This window comes from Notechis scutatus, chromosome 2 (assembly GCF_049901735.1).
Source record: "Notechis scutatus isolate UNSWTSFEM ecotype Mainland chromosome 2, rNotScu1.2, whole genome shotgun sequence".
Lineage (NCBI taxonomy): Eukaryota > Metazoa > Chordata > Lepidosauria > Squamata > Elapidae > Notechis > Notechis scutatus.
This window is the reverse complement of record NC_142010.1, coordinates 238,317,160-238,336,302: the sequence shown is the minus strand read 5'-3', so window position 1 is coordinate 238,336,302 and position 19,143 is coordinate 238,317,160. Positions and strand designations below refer to the sequence as shown.

General features: G+C 36.3%; 2 protein-coding genes across 3 annotated transcripts in view; one reads left to right on the top strand and one right to left on the bottom strand.

Moving 5' to 3' along the window:
• Positions 1-3,986: 3,986 nt before the first annotated feature.
• On the bottom strand, positions 3,987-13,822 carry SREK1IP1 (SREK1 interacting protein 1). Its single transcript, XM_026670538.2, has 5 exons — positions 13,465-13,822; positions 10,053-10,100; positions 6,707-6,847; positions 6,432-6,507; positions 3,987-5,272 (listed from the first exon to the last, which is right to left on the bottom strand). The coding sequence occupies exons 1-5, from the start codon at positions 13,475-13,477 to the stop codon at positions 5,077-5,079; spliced, it is 474 nt and encodes a 157-aa protein (XP_026526323.1). The 5' UTR covers positions 13,478-13,822; the 3' UTR covers positions 3,987-5,076.
• Positions 13,823-15,145: 1,323 nt separating this feature from the next.
• Positions 15,146-19,143, top strand: part of CWC27 (CWC27 spliceosome associated cyclophilin) — a 106,224-nt gene continuing 102,226 nt past the window's right edge. Inside the window, exons 1-2 of one of the 2 annotated variants that reach the window (XM_026670539.2) lie at positions 15,146-15,713; positions 17,804-17,900. In XM_026670539.2, coding sequence (XP_026526324.1) covers positions 15,672-15,713; positions 17,804-17,900 — 139 coding nt within the window. In that variant the 5' untranslated portion in view covers positions 15,146-15,671. The remainder of the gene's footprint in view (positions 15,714-17,803; positions 17,901-19,143) is intronic. The other variant, XM_026670540.2, reaches the window with a different exon arrangement.

Below are 19,143 nucleotides of genomic sequence, written 5' to 3'. Positions count from 1 at the left end.
TGTGCTGATGTTTGTTGATTTCATCATGAATGATCTGTTGCTTTGCTATTTACTTCTTTATACAAAGGCACAAAAATTAGAAGCTGTTCTAAAATGGCAACATCTGGTGATCTCTTCCCTCTGAGAAGGTAGGCACTGCATACTCTTGACAGCACAAAGAATTACTAAGAGTCCTTAATTATAATGGTCACATTTCTTAAGTGTTTAGTTGGAATGACAATTAATTATATGTCTTGCAGAAGTGTGTGTGACAATTAACTTAAACAAAGGCAGAACATTACATGCTGACTATTTTTATTTTAGCTTGTAAACATGCAAAATGCTGTTTTCCATACTTAACTCAAAATCTCTTGAGCTAGACATTTTTAAAGAGATGTTTTAAAAGACTTTCATTATAAAATTCTTGAAATTGTCACTTTTGTTATTATAATTGTTCATTACAGTCAGCCAGATGTTTAGACTGAATTTGGCATTTTTATTCATTTTTGAGTCCTTCCCAGGACTTGAGATAGCAGGTGTTGTTTGATGGTGTTAAAGGATGTAAGGTATTGCAGGTAAAGCTGCCATTTGCAATTGACTGATGGTGATTTTGTCAATGCCAATAATGTTCAAGTGGTGTTCCAATTACTTTTGCATTGTACCCAAGGTGTGCCTATTGAGACTATCTTTGCTTTCTTTTGCCATAGTCGGTCTACTTCTATTTGAAGTCTTTGCATTTTGTGATTTTCTTCATTTTTTTCTCTTCTCTTCTCTTCTGCTGTCTTCAGTCACATCCACTATCCAGATTTTTTTTTTTATCTTGCATATTGACAGTTGTCAAGTCTGCATAAGGTGCCAGTTTGTTTGGATTCTAATGTCCCAGAGAACGTTTGGCTTCATTTTCTATTATTTTGTTTATTTTATGGTTCTATCCGTTCTTGCTTACAAACAGTATTTCTTGCAGATTTTTCAGTGTAACATTGTTGCTACATGTCATGCTTGTAGTCAGTCTGTGCAATCTTCTCTCAGCAGCTAATTAGGTATCCACTGTTTTTTCAGCTTCTTTGCAGAGGTGGCTTTCTATGCATTTGTTCTTAAGGCTTGGTTTTGTGTAGCCAGCATTAGCTCGTCTTTTTCAATTTTCCTTCTCGTAGCTATTGCCAGGCCAGTTTGGTGTCTCCACAATTCAGTTAGCCCCGGTGTTGTTTTAGCTTCAATGCATCTTCTTCAGTGTCCTTCAAATTTTCTTCCAATGACCTTTTCTTCTTCAACATTCCACACCCACCTATTTTCTTTAAGTAGTCTTTCAACTTCGCTGCATGGATTATAGGCATGATTCATTGTCATTATTTTTCTGGTCTTCCTATTTAGGGTTTTTAGTTCTGCTTAAGTCCATTCCACTATTCCACTATTCCGGTATTTAATCACCGGAACTGCCCTAAGTGTTAATTGCCTTGATGGTATTTTCTCCACTTTTTTTTTCTTGACTTCAGTGTGTTTGTTGTCAACTTGAAGGACGCCCAAGTATTTGTAATCATCATCCATTTTCACTATTTTCCCCCTGTTGATGGTCAGTGTGACACATTTGTCCAGCCCAAACTCCATAGCAATATCTTGGCTATACATACAGATATTATTGAGCAACAAATCTACTTCAGATGGTATTTTTTCCATACAATTTCAAATTGTCCATGTAAAGGAGGTGGGATAACCTGATAAGATGTTCTATAACCAGCAGATATAACAAGTATCTGAAAGGAAAGTTGCTATAAAGAATCACCAGGTAAGAGCATATGATGCTTTGGATTCAATACCCAAAAGGTGGCACTGAGAGTGCTTCTCCTTCATAGCAGATTCTCTAGCTCAGGGATGTCAAACTCACATCGTCACGGCGACATCACGTGACTTCTCTGGACTTTTTCCCCCTTCACTAAACCGGGCGTGGGCGTGGCCAGCACGTGATGCATCCGGCCCGCGGGCTGAAAGTTTGACAGCCCTGCTCCAGCTGTAAAACAGGCACAGATCAGTATCCTTTCTTTGCCATCCTGGAACACATCAGATTTTGTTTGTACAAACAGAAAAAGTATAAAACCCGCTGGGTCTCAAGACCTGGTTACTTGCAGGACTGCCCAACTCCCAATACATCTACCCATCTTATTAGATCTAGTGGAGCATAGTTCAGACCTCATCATTAAAATGCTGCAGTGTTCTGGGACCTCAGAGCCTTCTCCCCAACCCTGTCATGGTTCTCCCCCAAAACCCACACATCCCCAACCCTGTTGCTTGAGAAAGCCCTTAAAACATGGCTTTGTCAATCTTTTGAGACAGAGTGAATCACAACCCTGACCCTGATTTGGGGATTTTATTCCTTGGTTCTTTTAGTCTTCGATAGTAGCATATCCTTCTTCTTTCAGACCTTCTGAAGATATAAGAAAATGCTGTTTAGAAGGGGTACTCTGCTGCTAAGAACAATTATTCTTACTGCCTTGACAATTACCTAGGATTATGTGGATCATTTTTTCTACAGTCATCATGCTTGCCAGATTTTTGCAAGGTTGCTTCTCTACTATATGCCTAACTGGTTAGCGACAGCTATACACAGTAAAAAAGCAGCACTTGGATTCAATTGCTTTCAATCAGTTGCATCCAATTTGATCTGAGAAAATAAAGTCCATGTTTATTGGCTTTAATCCCTCTGAAATAGAGACAAGACTGCTAATATATGGTTTGGTTTATTTACTTTATGGCTTTTAATTATTAGCTGCTCAGAATCGAGCATTTGATATAGGCAGCCATATAAACCTAATGGATAATAAATCACTAAGATACTGTCAGGGTTCACCAATAATATTATGGTTTAGCCTAATGTGTGAAACCAGACAACTGCAACCGCATGCTGTTTAAGATAGTAAGTTGTTGGGGGTGAGGAACCCACCTCCCACATTATTTTATGCAAGCAGCTCACCTTTTCTTGGGCCAATGATTAGCTGCCAGTCACTCTTGGCTTATACATTTCAGCAATAGATTCCAATAGCAATATCATGGTTGCTATTAATGACAGAATAGAATATTTTAGTTTAGTATCTCAATGCAACATGAACCAAATCTCTCTCATCTTTTTCTGAGCTGATAGCCATTTTTTTCTCGAGTGTATTATACGTGGCGGCAGTGGGAACTTCACTAGTTTAAACACCATTTAACTAACCTAATGTCAACTCACTGACCATGTCAATTCATGCCCACACACTATTTGTTCCATGGATGGAATGGGTTTATATTAAAAATAGTCCAGCCATAGGTAGAATAAAGCAATCCTACTTCCAACTCTGAGCACAAAATTACAGATTTGTGAACAGTTTCATTATGTGTTTGTGTGTGTCAGCAACAAAACACTATTTATGTCTGATGATGCAGGGATGTCCAGGAAGGCAAGCATTAATTTCTACCATTTAATTTGAAGATTTATTGTGAGCAGACAGATCTTTTTTTAAATTCCTGAGCTATTTTTTTAATGAATTCTTACTGTGCCTGTCAATATCTGATACACAATTTGATAGTTTAAGAGGTAGTGTACTGTCTATACAGGAAACTGAATTCTTAGATGCCCGTCTGCAAACAGAAGAGTTACTGGCCTATGGGGAATTATTTAATATAATGCCATTAAGAATTAATTGCCACAATATTACAAACTGCTGCTCAACTATGTAACTATGTACTTCAAAGCACTTTTCTCCCTTTGAATCTAATATGCTGCATCTTTACTTAGCCCCTGTGTATATGTTGCAAAGATAACATTTTTAATGTTACATCTGCAACTTTTACTCTGAATTGGCACATACTGCAATATCATATAAACAGCCTCAAAACAAATGAGGCAGAACCACTGAAAATATAGAAGGTATTCCCCTCCACTGCACGCCATTTTTCTAGTAGAAAAAGGAAGCACTTGGTGCTAAAAGAATGACCTTTAAAAAAAAATCAGCAAACTAAGCAGAATAAAGCAATCATTTATCTTACAAATTCAATCAGGTTTACTTCTTTGGTCCAACAAAAAAGTATATATTATTTTTTCATCTATACAAACAAATGGCAAGAAACAACATGGAAATAAAAAAGCAGCATTAAAAATAGTTTTCATTTTTAGTTCAAGTGGTCAAAAAGCAGGTTTTACTAGAAAAAAACCCACCACTTGCTGCTTAAAAAATCTATGCCCACTTTGCTCATTTAGTTCCCAATATTTACACACAAACTTATATCCTGATCCAGAGATGCTTCTACCATGTGCGCTTATAATATGCTACAACAGCCTTTCAACAACTTCACACTTCTTTCCATTCTATGCTGTACACTATACAATCACTGCTAGTTATAGCTAATGATTCTAGAACTAATTACTCTTAGAATTAGTTCTAGAACCATCAGCTTTAACTAGCAATGACTATGTTTCAAAATTTTCTAAGCATACTTCCTTCTAGTTTTACTAAAAATGTATAAAAGAACATGTATCTTAATAACAGAACACAATGACAAAACATTTCCATGGGACAGGAAAAAACAAACAGAATTTAAAGAGGGGAAATGACTGGTTCCATGCTCTGCTAGTTTTCTACTGGAACAGACAATGATGCAAGTGGAACTTTTCCAGGTGTTCCCACTTAAGGGACATAAATGCCTGCCATGGAATTGGGGGGTTTTTTTCTTCTCATTCTAGGACCTAAAATGGAAGTAAATGGGATCAGAAATCTGCAAAACAGCAGTCTCTTGCAGGTGCCCATTGATTATCAGAAGTGTTTAAAAAAAAAAAACCATAGGACTGTACAACTAAAATTACTGGATTTTGTTCATGAATAATTTGTAATTCTTGAGAAATTAAAATCTTAGAAGTAACAATTACTTCTAAGATTTTAATCTCAAAAAATTTTCAATCAGGAAGAACAAATAAAGATTGAAACCCACAAAGGAGAATGAAAACCTTAATTCCTCCCGCCTCACCAAAAAAAGAGTTTAATACAAAGAGATTTTTAAAATAAATTATTAAGGAGTATATATCTTGCGGCATTATTTGAACTAGGATTGACGTAAATCAAGTCTTGATTTTCAATCACTGCTAGAAGAATCTGAACTATCAGAAGATGAAGAATCTTTTCCTCTTTTGTGTTTTTTTCCTCCCTTTTTGTGATGATGTTTTCTTTTCTTAGATTTATTCTTTTTCACTTTCTTCTTTTCTTTTTTATGGGATTTCTGCTTTTTTGATTTAGGTTCATCGTCTTCTGTGATGCTTGAAGAATGAGATCTATAAAATACAGGATTATAAATGTAGTTTATGATGTAATTAAAACAGTAGATGCTAAAAATAAAACTTCTGGTAAACCTAATTACTGTAGCTAAATACACCAAAGGGACTTTTCTTAAGTTTTTTTACTTTTATAGTCTTTCTTTATTTGAGAAGCTATTCCCTGGTTGGGGATAGTATATTAATAGGGAATCAATTTTCTAAAAGGCATCACCCATATAATAGACAAAAAATCTACAGGCTCAGGCTTATACTAAGATAACTTATACTAAGATAACTAAGACATTAGTTCTTTAAAAGAGCAAAAATGTTAAGTATAGATGCATTAAATAAAAACAGAGGAGAAATGGAGCAGAGAACAATTTAGCCACTTCTACTTGAATTCTGAAACTGCAATCAAGCTAAAGTAGTTTAAAACTGTTTTATTTGTAGTAAATGTAAGAGTTGCATCCAGACTAATATAGATCCCATTTTTTCTAGTGAATCTGTTCTATAACTAATGTCACACATTGTGCTTAAACTATGATTTACAGCTTGATTAAACATGGTCTACTCAATCTACAATGGCTAGTTTCCTGCAACCACACTATGGTTTAATATAATATTGCCCAAGGAAGGATTGTTGGGCTACCCAAAACAATGTTCTTTTTTGGACTATTTCTCCAGCCAAGTAGGTACTATGAGGAACTTTTCAATATCTCAAAATGTTGTTTCCTTTTTTTTCTTTTTCTTTTAATAGAATAATATATTGTCTGGCTTGCCAGAGCATCATCATATGCTTTTAGCAATTTGACTACAGGTAGTCCTTGACCTACGACCACAATTGGGACCCAAATTTCTGTTGCTAAGCAAAGCATTGACTTTTGCCCTATTTTACGACCTTTCTTGCCCCAGCTGTTAAGTAAATCACTGCAGTTGTTAAGTTAGTAACACAGTTGTTAAGTGAATCTGGCTTCCCCATTGATTTGTCAGCAGGCCGCAAAAGGTGATCACATGACCCCTGGACACTGCAACCGTCATAAATGAGTCAGTTGCCAAGTGTCTGAATTTTGATCATGTGGATGGTACAACGGTTTTTTTTCCTTTGTAACTATGAATGGTCATTAAATGGATTGTGATAAGGCAAGGACTACCTATACTTCTGCCTCAGTGTTGCTACCTTTTTCTTGATTTCTTTAATTTTGATTTCTCCTTGTTCTTCTTTTGGGTCTTTTTCTTTTCTTCATCTGGAATACCTGTAAATTAGAGGAATTAAGATTTTAGTGATTCTTGAACTAGGAACCATCTGGCTTGAAGGACTAATTGCAAAGGTAATTGAAAAAGGTCTTTCTTTCTTCTGGCAGATATCCTGACAGCATCGTAGGAAGCCGCTGTTCAGAAAAGAAAATTGCCAAAGAAAAACAACAGAGACAAATATGAGACAAGCAAACTTACCCTGCTTTTCTGGAACGGCATCAAGTTTTCCCAGCTCCTCCTCCTCACTCTCTTCGCTGCTTGTGCTGCTCACATCTAAAACAATGTCTCTTTTGGGATCTACACGGAGAAAGTTTCGGCACTCAAATGTCAGATGACCCGCTAAGTAAAGTTTGAGAAAGGAAAAGAGATTTTAGGAAAAACAAACAACAAAAGTGGCATAATTGACTATGTGCTGTTCAGAAAGCAATTTAAAAAAAGTCAGGAAATTTTAATTTATTCCCCCCCCCCCCAAAAAAAATGTTTTGGCACTTTAAACAAATGGCATATTATTAAATCTGTGTTGCTTCTTCCTTTTCCCTATTCTTTTACACATAGTCCTCAACTTACAACAGTTCATTTAGTGACTGTTCAAAGTTACAATGGCACTGAAAAAAGTGGCTTATGACCATTTTTCACATTTCCCCCCCAAAAGCCATCACTCTGCTAGACAAATAATTGCCTCAACACTGTTCAACTATTTACAAAGTCTGCAATATTACTGTTAATCTTCTCATCACTCCTTATCACCTCACCCTCGCACTTGTGACTGTATGACTGTAACTTTGTCACTTGTATCCTTACGATTTATATGGACTGTTTCCTAGTATGATTTGATTGCTTATTGTACCCTATGACTATCATTAAGTGTTGTACCTTCTGATTCTTGACTCTTGACGAATGTATCTTTTCTTTTATGTATACTGAGAGTATTTACACCAAGACAAATTCCTTGTGTGTCCAACCACACTTGGCCAATAAAGAATTCTATTCTATTCTATTCTATTCTATTCTATTCTATTCTATTCTATTCTATTCTATTCTGACCATTTCAGCATCCCCATGGTCATGTGATTTACATTTGAATGCTTGACAACTGACTCTCATTTATGACAGTTGCAGTGTGCAACAGGATTCACCGTTTTGTGACCTTCTGACAAGCAAAGTCAATGGGGAAACAGGATTCATTTAACAACTGTGTTATTAATTTAATAACTGCAGCGATTCACTTAACAAATGTGGCAAGAAAAGTAATAAAATGGAGCACTTAAGCTTACTTATCAATTTTCTCACTTAGGAACATAAATTTTGGGCTCAATTGTGGTGGTAAGTTGAGGACTACCTGTACTTATCCACAAAGTCTTTGAAAGTATTTGTATTAAGATGAACTGGCGCAGCCTGTCCTACTGTCTTTAGTATATGTATGTCTGTGTACATATTAAACACATACACACACACACACACACACATGCTTCCAGTGATATTGGTATGTGATTGCTGTAATGGAACTTCCTTCAAAGTTAAAAGCTTAAATAAAACAACCTTAAATATAACAATTTTTCAGGGCTCCAGCACTAGTCCTGCCAATTAGGACAAGTGTAAAAACCGAAAATAAAGTCTCCTTCTACTCAAGCTTATTTCCTGGTATCTATATAGATACATCCATGTAGCTTTTCTTAGCAACAATACTCAATACTGAAAATATTTTCATTTCTGTTTTTCACAGCAGATATGGCAGTTTCTTCAAGGTTAACAACATGGATGCTATTGTTGTACTTTATGTCAACAATAAAGTACTATGTGCAGTGGAGCACATAGTAACACTTTAGCTGTAATACAAAATAATAAACATAATGACAAGAAAATGTAACCTTGTTGTAACATCTCTTCTCAGAAAATTCACTTAATTTGATTTTGATAAAAAAATATGGGCACCACTAATTTAAATGAGTATTAGTGCAGAAAATTCTTCTAATATGTATTATAAAGTGGGCAACTATAATAATTTGTATGAAATAAATATGAAATAAGAAAATGAAAACATAAAATTGTTGTATATGAAAATATAAGCCAATTCAAAAAGATTAACAGAAAAGATTTTTCCTGTAGTTTTTTCAGTTATAAGCAAAGAGTCAAACAATTTTAAAAAAATCCATAAGCACATTCCTGTTTTCCTTTTAATATTCCTCATATCAATAATTCACATACCATTAATCACTGGAAACACCAATAGAGTGCAAACTAGCTCAAATGCTGTTCACAAACACTTGCAGAGGTATAGAAATGATGCTAAACATTTACAGATACATGTAATGTTACAAATGTATTATTCCCACACAAAAATCTATCCTTACCCCAAGTAATGTCAATCATATCTTAAGCAAAATTGCTTTAGCTCCATTTCAGAATCAAATTAAAATTTAGATAAAAAAACTAATAAAAAAAAAATTAAATATACATGATTATTAGAGATCAGCCATGATAACCCTGTCTGGGTAACCTAAGATCCATTCCCCAAGTAAATTATAGTGAAACTTCCTTCTGCTTAAAATTAGCTTGACTTGTTCAATATAGGTCTTCAGGAGATCCTTTAAAACATATTTTTTTTAGCTCTGGAATTAACAACTACAGGATCTCCAAAAGTTCTTTCATACATCTATTGGTGGCGTTTATCAGCAAAAACTATAATTTGCATAATGTTTCTTTCAGTTATATATGTTCCAAGTAAATAAATACTTGTAGTAAATAATAAAGCCTAATATATATATATATATATATATATATATATATATATATATATATATATATATATATATATATATATATATATATATATATATATATAATATATTGTGTTGTTGGCAAGGATATTATGTATTGTTCCTTGTAATAATTAGGTTGACAAGCTTGTTCAACCTATTATGTTCTACCCTAGCAGATTCTCCAGTTCTTTAAACAGAATGTTTTTGTTTTAAACAAGTCTTAGGCCACTTATTTCAAGATCAGCAAACTACTATGAGGACTACAATTCCCATCACTCTCTTTCCACTGTTTATGCAGACTAAGCCATAAGAAAGTACACCCTCTTTGAATTCTATTATTTCACATATCAGGACATAATAAAAAAAAATCTGATCCTTAACAATTCTTAAAAGTAGGTAAATACTTTTTGTAAAATGAACAACAATGTGAAACATATTATATACCATGTCATCATTTTACAAAAAGCAAGCCAAAATTACTATGTCTTGATAAGTAAAACCATGGAACCACTCAATATAAAGATTGGAAAAAATAATTCATTTTTTGACTGATTTTTAATGTGGAGCTTGACCAATAAGGAATTGAAATTCACTTTTCCCTTCTTTCCTTTTGTATGTTGAATTTAAATATTTCCTTATCAGTCAAGCACACTACAAAAAAAATCAGCCAAAAAATGTTCACTGACTCCCCTACAACTGTTGATGCTAATACAAGTGATAGATTGCAAGACTCATTCCAAACTGTTCATTTTCAGAACTGTATCTTCATCTTTGTAGATACTTACGATAACCACATTTCTTGCACCCTGCCCTGATATTATCTTTATTTCCACCTAAAAAGCCAAGCAGATTTCTTATTAGTTTGTGGACATTCTAGAAATATTCAATGTACAGGAAACTTCTTGATGTAACAGTCCCAATAATTATTTTGTACATTTTACCTTCCCGTGCAGTGCATAATAAAAATAGCAACCACCTATAATTACAACAGTTAGTGCCAAATTGTGGCTTGTTACACTGATCTCATAAATTAAATCTCAGAGCCAGGTTGTTCCTTAAATAAAATGTTGACACTGGGCTTGCAGCATTTTTATGTAATTAAGTTCTACAACAGAGAACCACTTTTTCTACATTAGACTGGCAGAATTAAACTGCCTTTTCTATTTGCAGCTCACATTAAATTATACAGTGACTTAGTGCTACTTCTAGGCAAGTATGGGATAAAGGCACAATATAATGAAAAACTCCAAGCAATGTATAAATTACTGTTTCCTAGCAATGTATAGAACATATGGAGCTGATGAGCTCCAGTTGACATAAAACAGGAACAACCACAATTGTAAAGAATTTGGCCAACAATTAACATATGAATTAAAACAGGAGAATAAGATATCCTATCTTCCTGAAACTATTATTTGTAAAATTGAAAACATTTAGAAAATGTCAAGTTATTTTTAAAAATCAGTACTGATATACACAGAAAGTACATTTAGGCACTCACTCAAATATAATAAAAAAACAAGTAATCAATGATTGCATAAACTGAGCACTATACTCACAATTTTTTTTAAAAAAGTAGCTACATGAATCTATTTCTCTATAAATTATAAGAGACAGATGTGAATGAAAGAATTGTGCTGATACTTCTAAGTTTAAAAACAGTTGACTATCTCCAAAGACCATCTTGAGAGCTGACATAATTTTCTGAAGTTACATGGGTATGGAAATAAGACTTGCTTTATATATGAAAAGTGTAAATAGCTTTTCCCAGTGCAAATACAATGTCCAGTATTTTCTATAGCTATCTAGATCATTTTTATTTATTTATATTCTACCTTTATTATTTTTATAAAACAACTGAAAGCAAACTTCTTCCTCCCATTTTCCCCACAATCACCACCCTGTGAGGTGAGTTGGATTGCTTTCATGCCTAATGCAGGATGAGATCTCAGTCTCCAGATCAGCCTAGCCTGGTGCCTTAATAACTAGACCAGATTGGTTATATTGCTAAAATGTGTCTATTAGCATCTAGATATCTGAGGTTTAAAAACTTCTGGAAGGGCTATAATAAACCTAGCACATTCTTCCACTTCTTGTTCAGCATCAGACAGGAACTGGAGGAGAAAAATCAAGCAATTTTGTTTTTCAATGGGTAAGACCTTCCTACTTTGAAAACTATTGACCAGGTACATTTAACTTGCTGCACCTGCCTGTTTTCATTAACTAATCTTTTTCTAACTCCTTCTGTCTTGTTTTCTTTTAAAATATTTACTTTTATTGAAGCTTTGTTATTCATAAGCCTACATCCGAGGGGCACAACATAAATGTTAAATTAAATTGCACCTGTATTGCCTCAATGAAAGAACAGAAAGAAACCAGCATCCATAGCTGCCTCTAAAATGTCCTTCAAATTAAGCTTCCAAGCATATAGTTTTCAGGCAAGCATTTCAGAAGTGGGTTGTTAATGCTTTCTTACAAATATTCTTTTGAATTTGCCTGTAGTTGGCAATTTTCTAATGGCTCTCATCAGAGTACTAATCAGGTCTGACCCTTTATTTCCGAGCCATCCAGAATACTGTTGTCATGTTAACGGAAGTCAACCCTACAGGTAGTCCTTGGCTTCCAACCATTCATTTAGTAATAATTCAGTTATGGCACTGAAAAAAGTGACTTATGACTAGTTTTCACAGTTACAACCTATTGTAGCATCTCTTATGGTCACATGATCAAAATTTGGATGCTTGGCAACTGGCATGTTTTTACGCCAGTTGCACTGTCCCAGGGTCATGTGATCGCTATTTGTAAGTATTCCAGCTGGCTTCCAACAAGCAAAGTCAATGGAGCAACCTGGATTTGCTTAACAACTGCATGATTCACTTAATAACTGCAGTGATTTAATAACTGGCAAAAAGGTCATAAACAGGGCACAACTCACTTAACTGTCTTGGCTAGCAAGAGAAATGTTGGGGTCAATTGTTGTAAGTTGAAGATTTACTGTACTGTTATATACCTTGAATTTATCCTGGTGCTCTGTACTCTGGAAAGAATAACTGAACAGCCCAATTCCTGCTTCTCTCCACTTCAAAGGATCATGTTTACAAAATACCATTGTGTGTAAATTTGTATGGGGTATCAAACAGGAAGTATATTAAAGAATGCCCTAAAGTTACATAAATCCGTGTATTTGAGGGGGGGGGGGTTCTTCTGCCAAATATTAATATTTAACCATCTGGATAATAGAATATAAAACTGAAAGTTCAAACTTGTGATCGTGAAGTTTATAATACTAGGACTAACCATTTTATTTTTAAAATAATGGGTTAAAAACCTTTCAGTTAAAATCTTAATTAAAACCTTCCATATTAAGTTAGTGAAAATGTAAATATAAACAAACAGTTCAACAGACATTCAGCATTTTCATTAAGTCAAAACGTAGTTTGACTGTCTGCGGTTTATGATTTGTGTAATTCCAGTTAGTATGGTTTCTAAACTGTTTGATAGTTTACTAGGTATCTGATGATGATCCTTTATCCCCAGCTTGGCTAACCTCCCCAAATGCAAAAAGCAGGATAGGACTGGGCTGTCGACCACTCTATATAGGCTTATATATAGGCCAGGGTTTCTTACACTTCTTGCTCTCAGGCCTGCTTCTCACTTTTACGGAGCACTCCACAAAAGCTTTGATGTGCATGGGTTGTATTGATCAACATCTACAGCGTTAAAAAGTTAAAATTGGCACATTTGTAGATTTCCAAATCACGTAAAAATCGCATTAAACATGTTAGATATTAACACCAATAAACTTATTTTTTTTCATGGGAAACAACCCCTATACACCTTTAACAAACAAAACGTAATAATAAAGAGGAACTGTTTTAAATGTTTGCAGACTATCTTCAACATCTGGCAAATAACGCTGATGTCGCGGACCCCCGAGAGGGACCCCCTCCTCGGACCCCGCTTTTAAGGAACCCTGGCCGCGATTTAATGAAGCCCAGGCTTAACGTAGGGATAGAAGTAACGGCAGCTTAGCCGGCCATCGAGCGGCAGTCGAATTCATTCACTACGACTGTTTTTCAGCCGCGCCTTCCTCGCTTGCACTCGTCTCCCAGGCTCCTCCGGCAAAAGCCGTCGCCCTGAGTCGCGTTTGAACCCTGCGTAATCTCCCCCGTATGCATCCCTTTTTCGACCGCTCACCTGGCAACGCCATTCGCCCCCGCACAACCCTCCCCGCCTCTAAGCCTCAACTAACTCCGGTCAGACGAGCTCGCGGGGGCAGCGTTCCTCGCTGAGGAACTTTGACCCGAAACGTTGAAGGGCTGAACCATTAAGCAGCGATGTGTGGGGGGGTGGGGTGGAGAGGAAAGAACTAAGAGGCGGGAAGCAGCAAAAGCTTTCCTTCCTGACTTGCTGGGAGAGAGAAGGAGAGCACCATCATTCGGCTCTGTCTCTTTGTTGATTCCTGTCTGAAGGTTGTTCAAGTCAAGTCCGAAGGTTGTTCAGTCCTGCGGTAGAGACCACTTTTTCCACCACCCCTGCCAATACCAGAGTTTTCTTCTCCTGAGCCCTTCCCACTAAAACAGGGGTCTCCAACCTTGGCCGCTTTAAGCCTGGTGGATTAACTCCCAGACCCCAGCCAGCAAAGCTGGCTGGGAATTCTGGGAGTTGAAGTCCACCAGGCTTAAAGCGGCCAAGGTTGGAGACCCCTGCACTAAAAGGCTGTCATCTTGATTGATAGCGCCTTGGTCCAATGGGTATAAACTAAAGTTAGTTTTCTAAGAAAGCAGTCTAGTAGTTAACATACTACTCGACTCGGTGTCTACTGTGCTTTCCACCCACCCGCATTTAGGTTGGAACCTCGTTTTTGTATTGCTTATTTTCTGCCTAGTTTTACTCTGAAAGTTTATGATGCAAGTCTTGGTGTCTGTCTTGTTTTGCAGGGTGATAGGACTGAAGTCTCAGGTCTTTGACGGGTCCTTTGGTGCTTTCTGAGTGTGCTTGTTTTCTTGCAGACGTTTCATTACCCAAACTAGCTAACTAAGTCACCAGTGCTAAGTCACCAGCACTGATGATGTTACCTTGTTTGGGTAATGAAACGTCTGCAAGAAAACACACAAACTCAGCACCCAGGACCGTTCATTTCAATCCTGATTTACAAATATTCTCCTTTATTGGCACCTCAGATCTTGTTAAAGGCAACTGAACTATAAGCAGCCGCTTTTGCCCTCCGTTTATTCTGCTTTTGTACCACGAAAATACCAGGTTCAAAAGGAGCGGTGGACTACCAAGACCCTTGATCATACACTATCCGAAGAAGGGTCGACCAAGACCAATAGACCCTCCCTTGGCGACCCTTGGGGAGGGAGAAGAGAAAAATACTGACAGTTTGATGCATCTGAGCGTCACATAGGCTCCACTCGACTCCCAACGGTACGAGTGTGCAGTTGTGGGTACATCCTAACAGCTAGCTGATTCTCTTGGCGTTTGTCTTTTGTGGGTGATGTTGGTATTAAGTGCTAAGCAATTCTTAAGCACGTAATGTGAGAGAAGTCAGAAACTATTTAAATTGATCTAGAATAGATAAGACTGAAGGTAGACCGTATTCAAGAAGCCCTTATCCCAAAAAGGGCTTTCAAAAGGCAACTGGACTGGTTTTTTCTTCTTGAAGATGTTTCGCTTCTCATACAAGAAGCGTCTTCAGTTCGGAACTTATTGAATAAGACCCGAAACGTCTTCAAGATGAAAAACCAGTCCAGTTGCCTTTTGAAAAAAAGCATCTTTGGGACAACCATGACCTGGATGACTGAGAATTTCCATAGACACCGAGGTGACTTAAAAACTGAATGCTCCGGCGGTCTTTGAAGATTTTCCCCATATCGTTCCTCCGTAGGCCTTGCTCCTTTCCTTCAGTTCGGGGGATACGGCGTGGGACATGCTGATCAATTCAGAAGAAAGGATCACCTCCGCCTTTCGCGCTGGAAGAGCCAACCGTTCTCAAGAGGATCAAAATAATTAGAGCAGTGTTTCTAGTCGGAAGATTATAGACCCGGCACAACGGATCATACTACTCGCTAAGATCTGAAGAGGGGGACCCTCCTAATACGGCGAAAAATTTGGTCATACCAGGTCCTACTCAGCGGCTGTTAGCTCGTCGACGTTCCCCGAAATCCTGGGGAGATTTCTCTCTCTTCTTGAAGAGAACATCAGAAAGCAGACTTCTCTGGTGGCGCTATCTTCTGTCTTCCCTTCCCCCCGGCTAGAAATGAGGTCTTCCATGACCCAACATGGCGGGGAAATGATTCCCGCTGGAGTCCCAAATAGTCACTGACGAGCTTTCACGTCCGCCGGGTGGACGTTAAGGGTGAGATATTCTCTCAGGGCAGCGCTGTGTGGAAGTTTTCACCATGAGCAATATTTACATCCAAGAACCGCCAACCAACGGCAAGGTGAGAGTCCTTCCGCTCATCTAAGGAAGAGCTTTGGTATACCCAGAGCTTAATAACTGCTTCAGGTTGAGTGGGAAGCACTGAAGTGCTTCACATTGTAGCGAATGTAAGAACTTAATCTGCGACGTGACTTAATTTGAAATTAATTGTATGAAATGCCTGCTCGTTGCCCGAGTATACCTCGGATGGAACAGTGTGGCTTCAATCCAATATTGTGATACTAGACAGGTTGAATTCAGTGGGGTTCACTACAGAATATAATATAAAGAATTTAGATTGAAACATCTCCAAGTAGACACTGTTAGGATAATAGCTGTGATGGGACTTAATGCATATTAAAATGAGAGTCAAGGAATTCTGTTCACTCCAGTGGCAGAAACCGTTTTATTTCCAACAAAAGCCTGCAAAGATTAAATTATGTAATTTTATGTGACTAAATAATTAAATCTTCAAAGCATTTGAGAGAAATGGAAGTTTGAAAAAGCCACACACATCCATCATACTATTCCCTTTTTTAATTAAAAGAATGGAAAAGGAGTAATGAGAAATAGTAAGCATCAGATGAGCTCATTGACTTCTGTTACTCATCAGTGCTTTGGTCAATTTAGGCTTTTACATACTGCTTTTTACTATGATAGAGGTGAATTAAAATTATCAATCTTAGTGTTTGTTATCTGTGCCACTTGCAATATTTTCTACACATGATAACAATAGTAAGAATCACTTTGGGCTAATAGAGAAGTGCTTCCAAAGTTCAGGTGTACCTCAGGTTGCTGTATAGAATTTTAGGGTTTATTGCTAACATTTAAGTACAGATAATACTAGCATTTTAGCATGGCATCTATGCCTCCTTTTGAAATTTAGGAAACCATGCCTTTCTTTTGAGACAAAGATATTTCCTTTGATGTGCAAAACTAGCTTTTTCAGAGAAAAAATGTGACTAATCGAACAAGCAGGCTGTATTCTGAGGTCACTGATTAGTATTAGGAAACAAGCCCACAAATACAATGTATTTTATATGACAAAAATCTCATGTCTAACAAAAATAAAGCTTTTATTGCGCATCAATTCTTTCTTTGTTTGATTTGTTACTTTCTGATACACCTCTCTCCTGTCAATACACACTTTTTTGCTTTGCTTGTAGAACATGTGGTTCATGTTGCTAGGGTGCAAAAAATGGCTGCTGATTTGCTTCTGGATCAAATTTAAGGCCATGTAATATCAATAGGAGATGTCATTGCTTATTTTTGTGATTGCTTGTTTTTATTCTGAATAAGCTGAAACCTTTTCATGCAACTGAAAAATGTCTTATGTCTTTGCTAAGAATGTACCAAAATGGTCTAGTCCAGGGTTTGTTCGAGTTTGCAGCAGAAATTCAAGTCCAGAAAACACACAGATGACTTATTCAGCAGGGTTATTAACTTCTTTATAAATATAATAATATGAGTAAGGTTTACAATACCATTTGTAGATTCTTTCAATGTAACATAAGCAAAAACACAAGCAGCAGCAGCTTAGAGCAGATATCAGTTTCCGTTTCAATTCTCAGCAAAGCACACAGAGCCAAACCTTACCCAGGCTGTCAGCTCCCATTGGCTGGTCTGTTGCCATGCTTATTCATTGGCTGACTTTTTTACTAAACTCTATTGCAGTTCATGAATATACTCTGATACTCCTCCTTTCATAACTGGAATAGACATAAATTAAATTACCTTTAATATTCTTCAGATACTTGTATTTGAAGACCCACATTCACAGTTCCCTCCAAATACCTGGGAATTCCTTTTTATACCTATCCAATGCAATTGGCTTGGTTCAGCAGTGAAGCGACTTAGAATGCTTACTGCACAAGCTATTCTTACCATATTTGTGTACAAATATACTGTACACAAGAGTATCTGCCTTAGTAGCTCCTGCCTTATTGCTTCTATACCATTTTCTATTAATTTTGCTGTTGATTGTGTTATATCACATTCTAGAGGACATGTAGTAAAGGTATGCTTCAAAAGAGTAATTATGTACTGAGATTGATTAAAAAAACATTGAGACCTATAATGATAACATAATCATACATTAAATCTATTCTGTAGGTATTATTGAAAACAACAGCTGGAGATATTGATATTGAATTATGGTCAAAAGAAGCTCCCAAAGCATGTCGGAATTTTATTCAGCTTTGTATGGAAGGTAATGACCAAGAAAAATACAGTAGTTCCTAATTATTATTATTATTTATTATTATTATTATTATTATTATTATTATTATTATTATTATTATTATTATTATTAATTATATAAAATACAGTTCCTATACAGTGAAAAGTACTCAATAAGTCTGCTTAATTCTCATACTACTTTTCCAAAAAGTTTTAAATAGAAATACAAGCTTTATTTGAAAGAAACAACAAATATCTGCAGTACTCCGACTTAGGGAAGTAGTCTTAGCCCTTTTGATGATCAGACTCGGAACAGCTTCTTGCATACTTGAGAGGAGCAGCAGCAGCAGTTTTGCTCTGTGTGTCCTCCTTTCCTCAAAACTGTGTGGCAAGTGAGATAATCTCATCTCTCTTTCAAACTCTGTGTTCTTTACCAGAGGACTTAGTAGGGAGATGCTTTTGATTCACTCTTCCTTTCTTTGCAAAAATTCCATGCAAGTGATTGAAGATCTATTTCTTAGATGCTTTGAGAAGGTCATAGGACATGGAAAAAAATGATGGATTTGCTCTGATTTTCCCCAAGATTAAGAAAGCCACAGAAATTGTTTTTTGTCATCCAAACTTCCTCACAATTGAGCTAAGTCGTTTCCAAGTCAGTGAGGTTGCCAGAGGCATAGGGAAGAGAAGAAAATTACATTTTTCTTTAATTTCAGAAGTGAAAATTGAAAGTGAAAAAAAGAAAAGAAATTTCTTATTTGTGCTACAAAACAAATCCCAGAGCTGTACAAATAAGAGGTGATAAAATTGTACTGCAGAATTAAAGCTGTCTATATAAAACTAAGCAAAGACTAATTGGTAAATTTAGTATTTACCAATTTACTAAATCTAAGTATTTTCATGCCTTCATTAAAAAATAATTATAATTGATTATATAATTTAGAAAACTGCATAGTTTACAAAGAGTTCTTTTAACTTTTCCAATACATAGAATTTATAGAATAACAGAGTTGGGAGCGACTTGGAGGTCATCTTTTCTTTTATGTATACTGAGAGTATTTGCACCAAGACAAATTCCTTGTGTGTCCAATCACACTTGGCCAATAAAGAATTCTATTCTGTTCTATTCTATTCTAGTCCAACCTCCTGCTTAGGCAGGATATCCTACACCACTTCAGACAAATGGTTATCCAATCTTAAAAACTTCCAGTGTTGTAGCATTTACAATTTCTGGAGGCAAGTTGTTCCAATGATTAATTGGTCTAACTGTCAGGAAA

Coding starts and splice junctions, on each gene's coding strand:
- SREK1IP1 (XM_026670538.2), bottom strand. Junction 6,508..6,706: donor TGCCGTTCCAGAAAAGCAGG/GTAAGTTTGCTT, acceptor TCTAATTTACAG/GTATTCCAGATGAAGAAAAG. Junction 5,273..6,431: donor TTAAAGAAATCAAGAAAAAG/GTAGCAACACTG, acceptor TGTATTTTATAG/ATCTCATTCTTCAAGCATCA.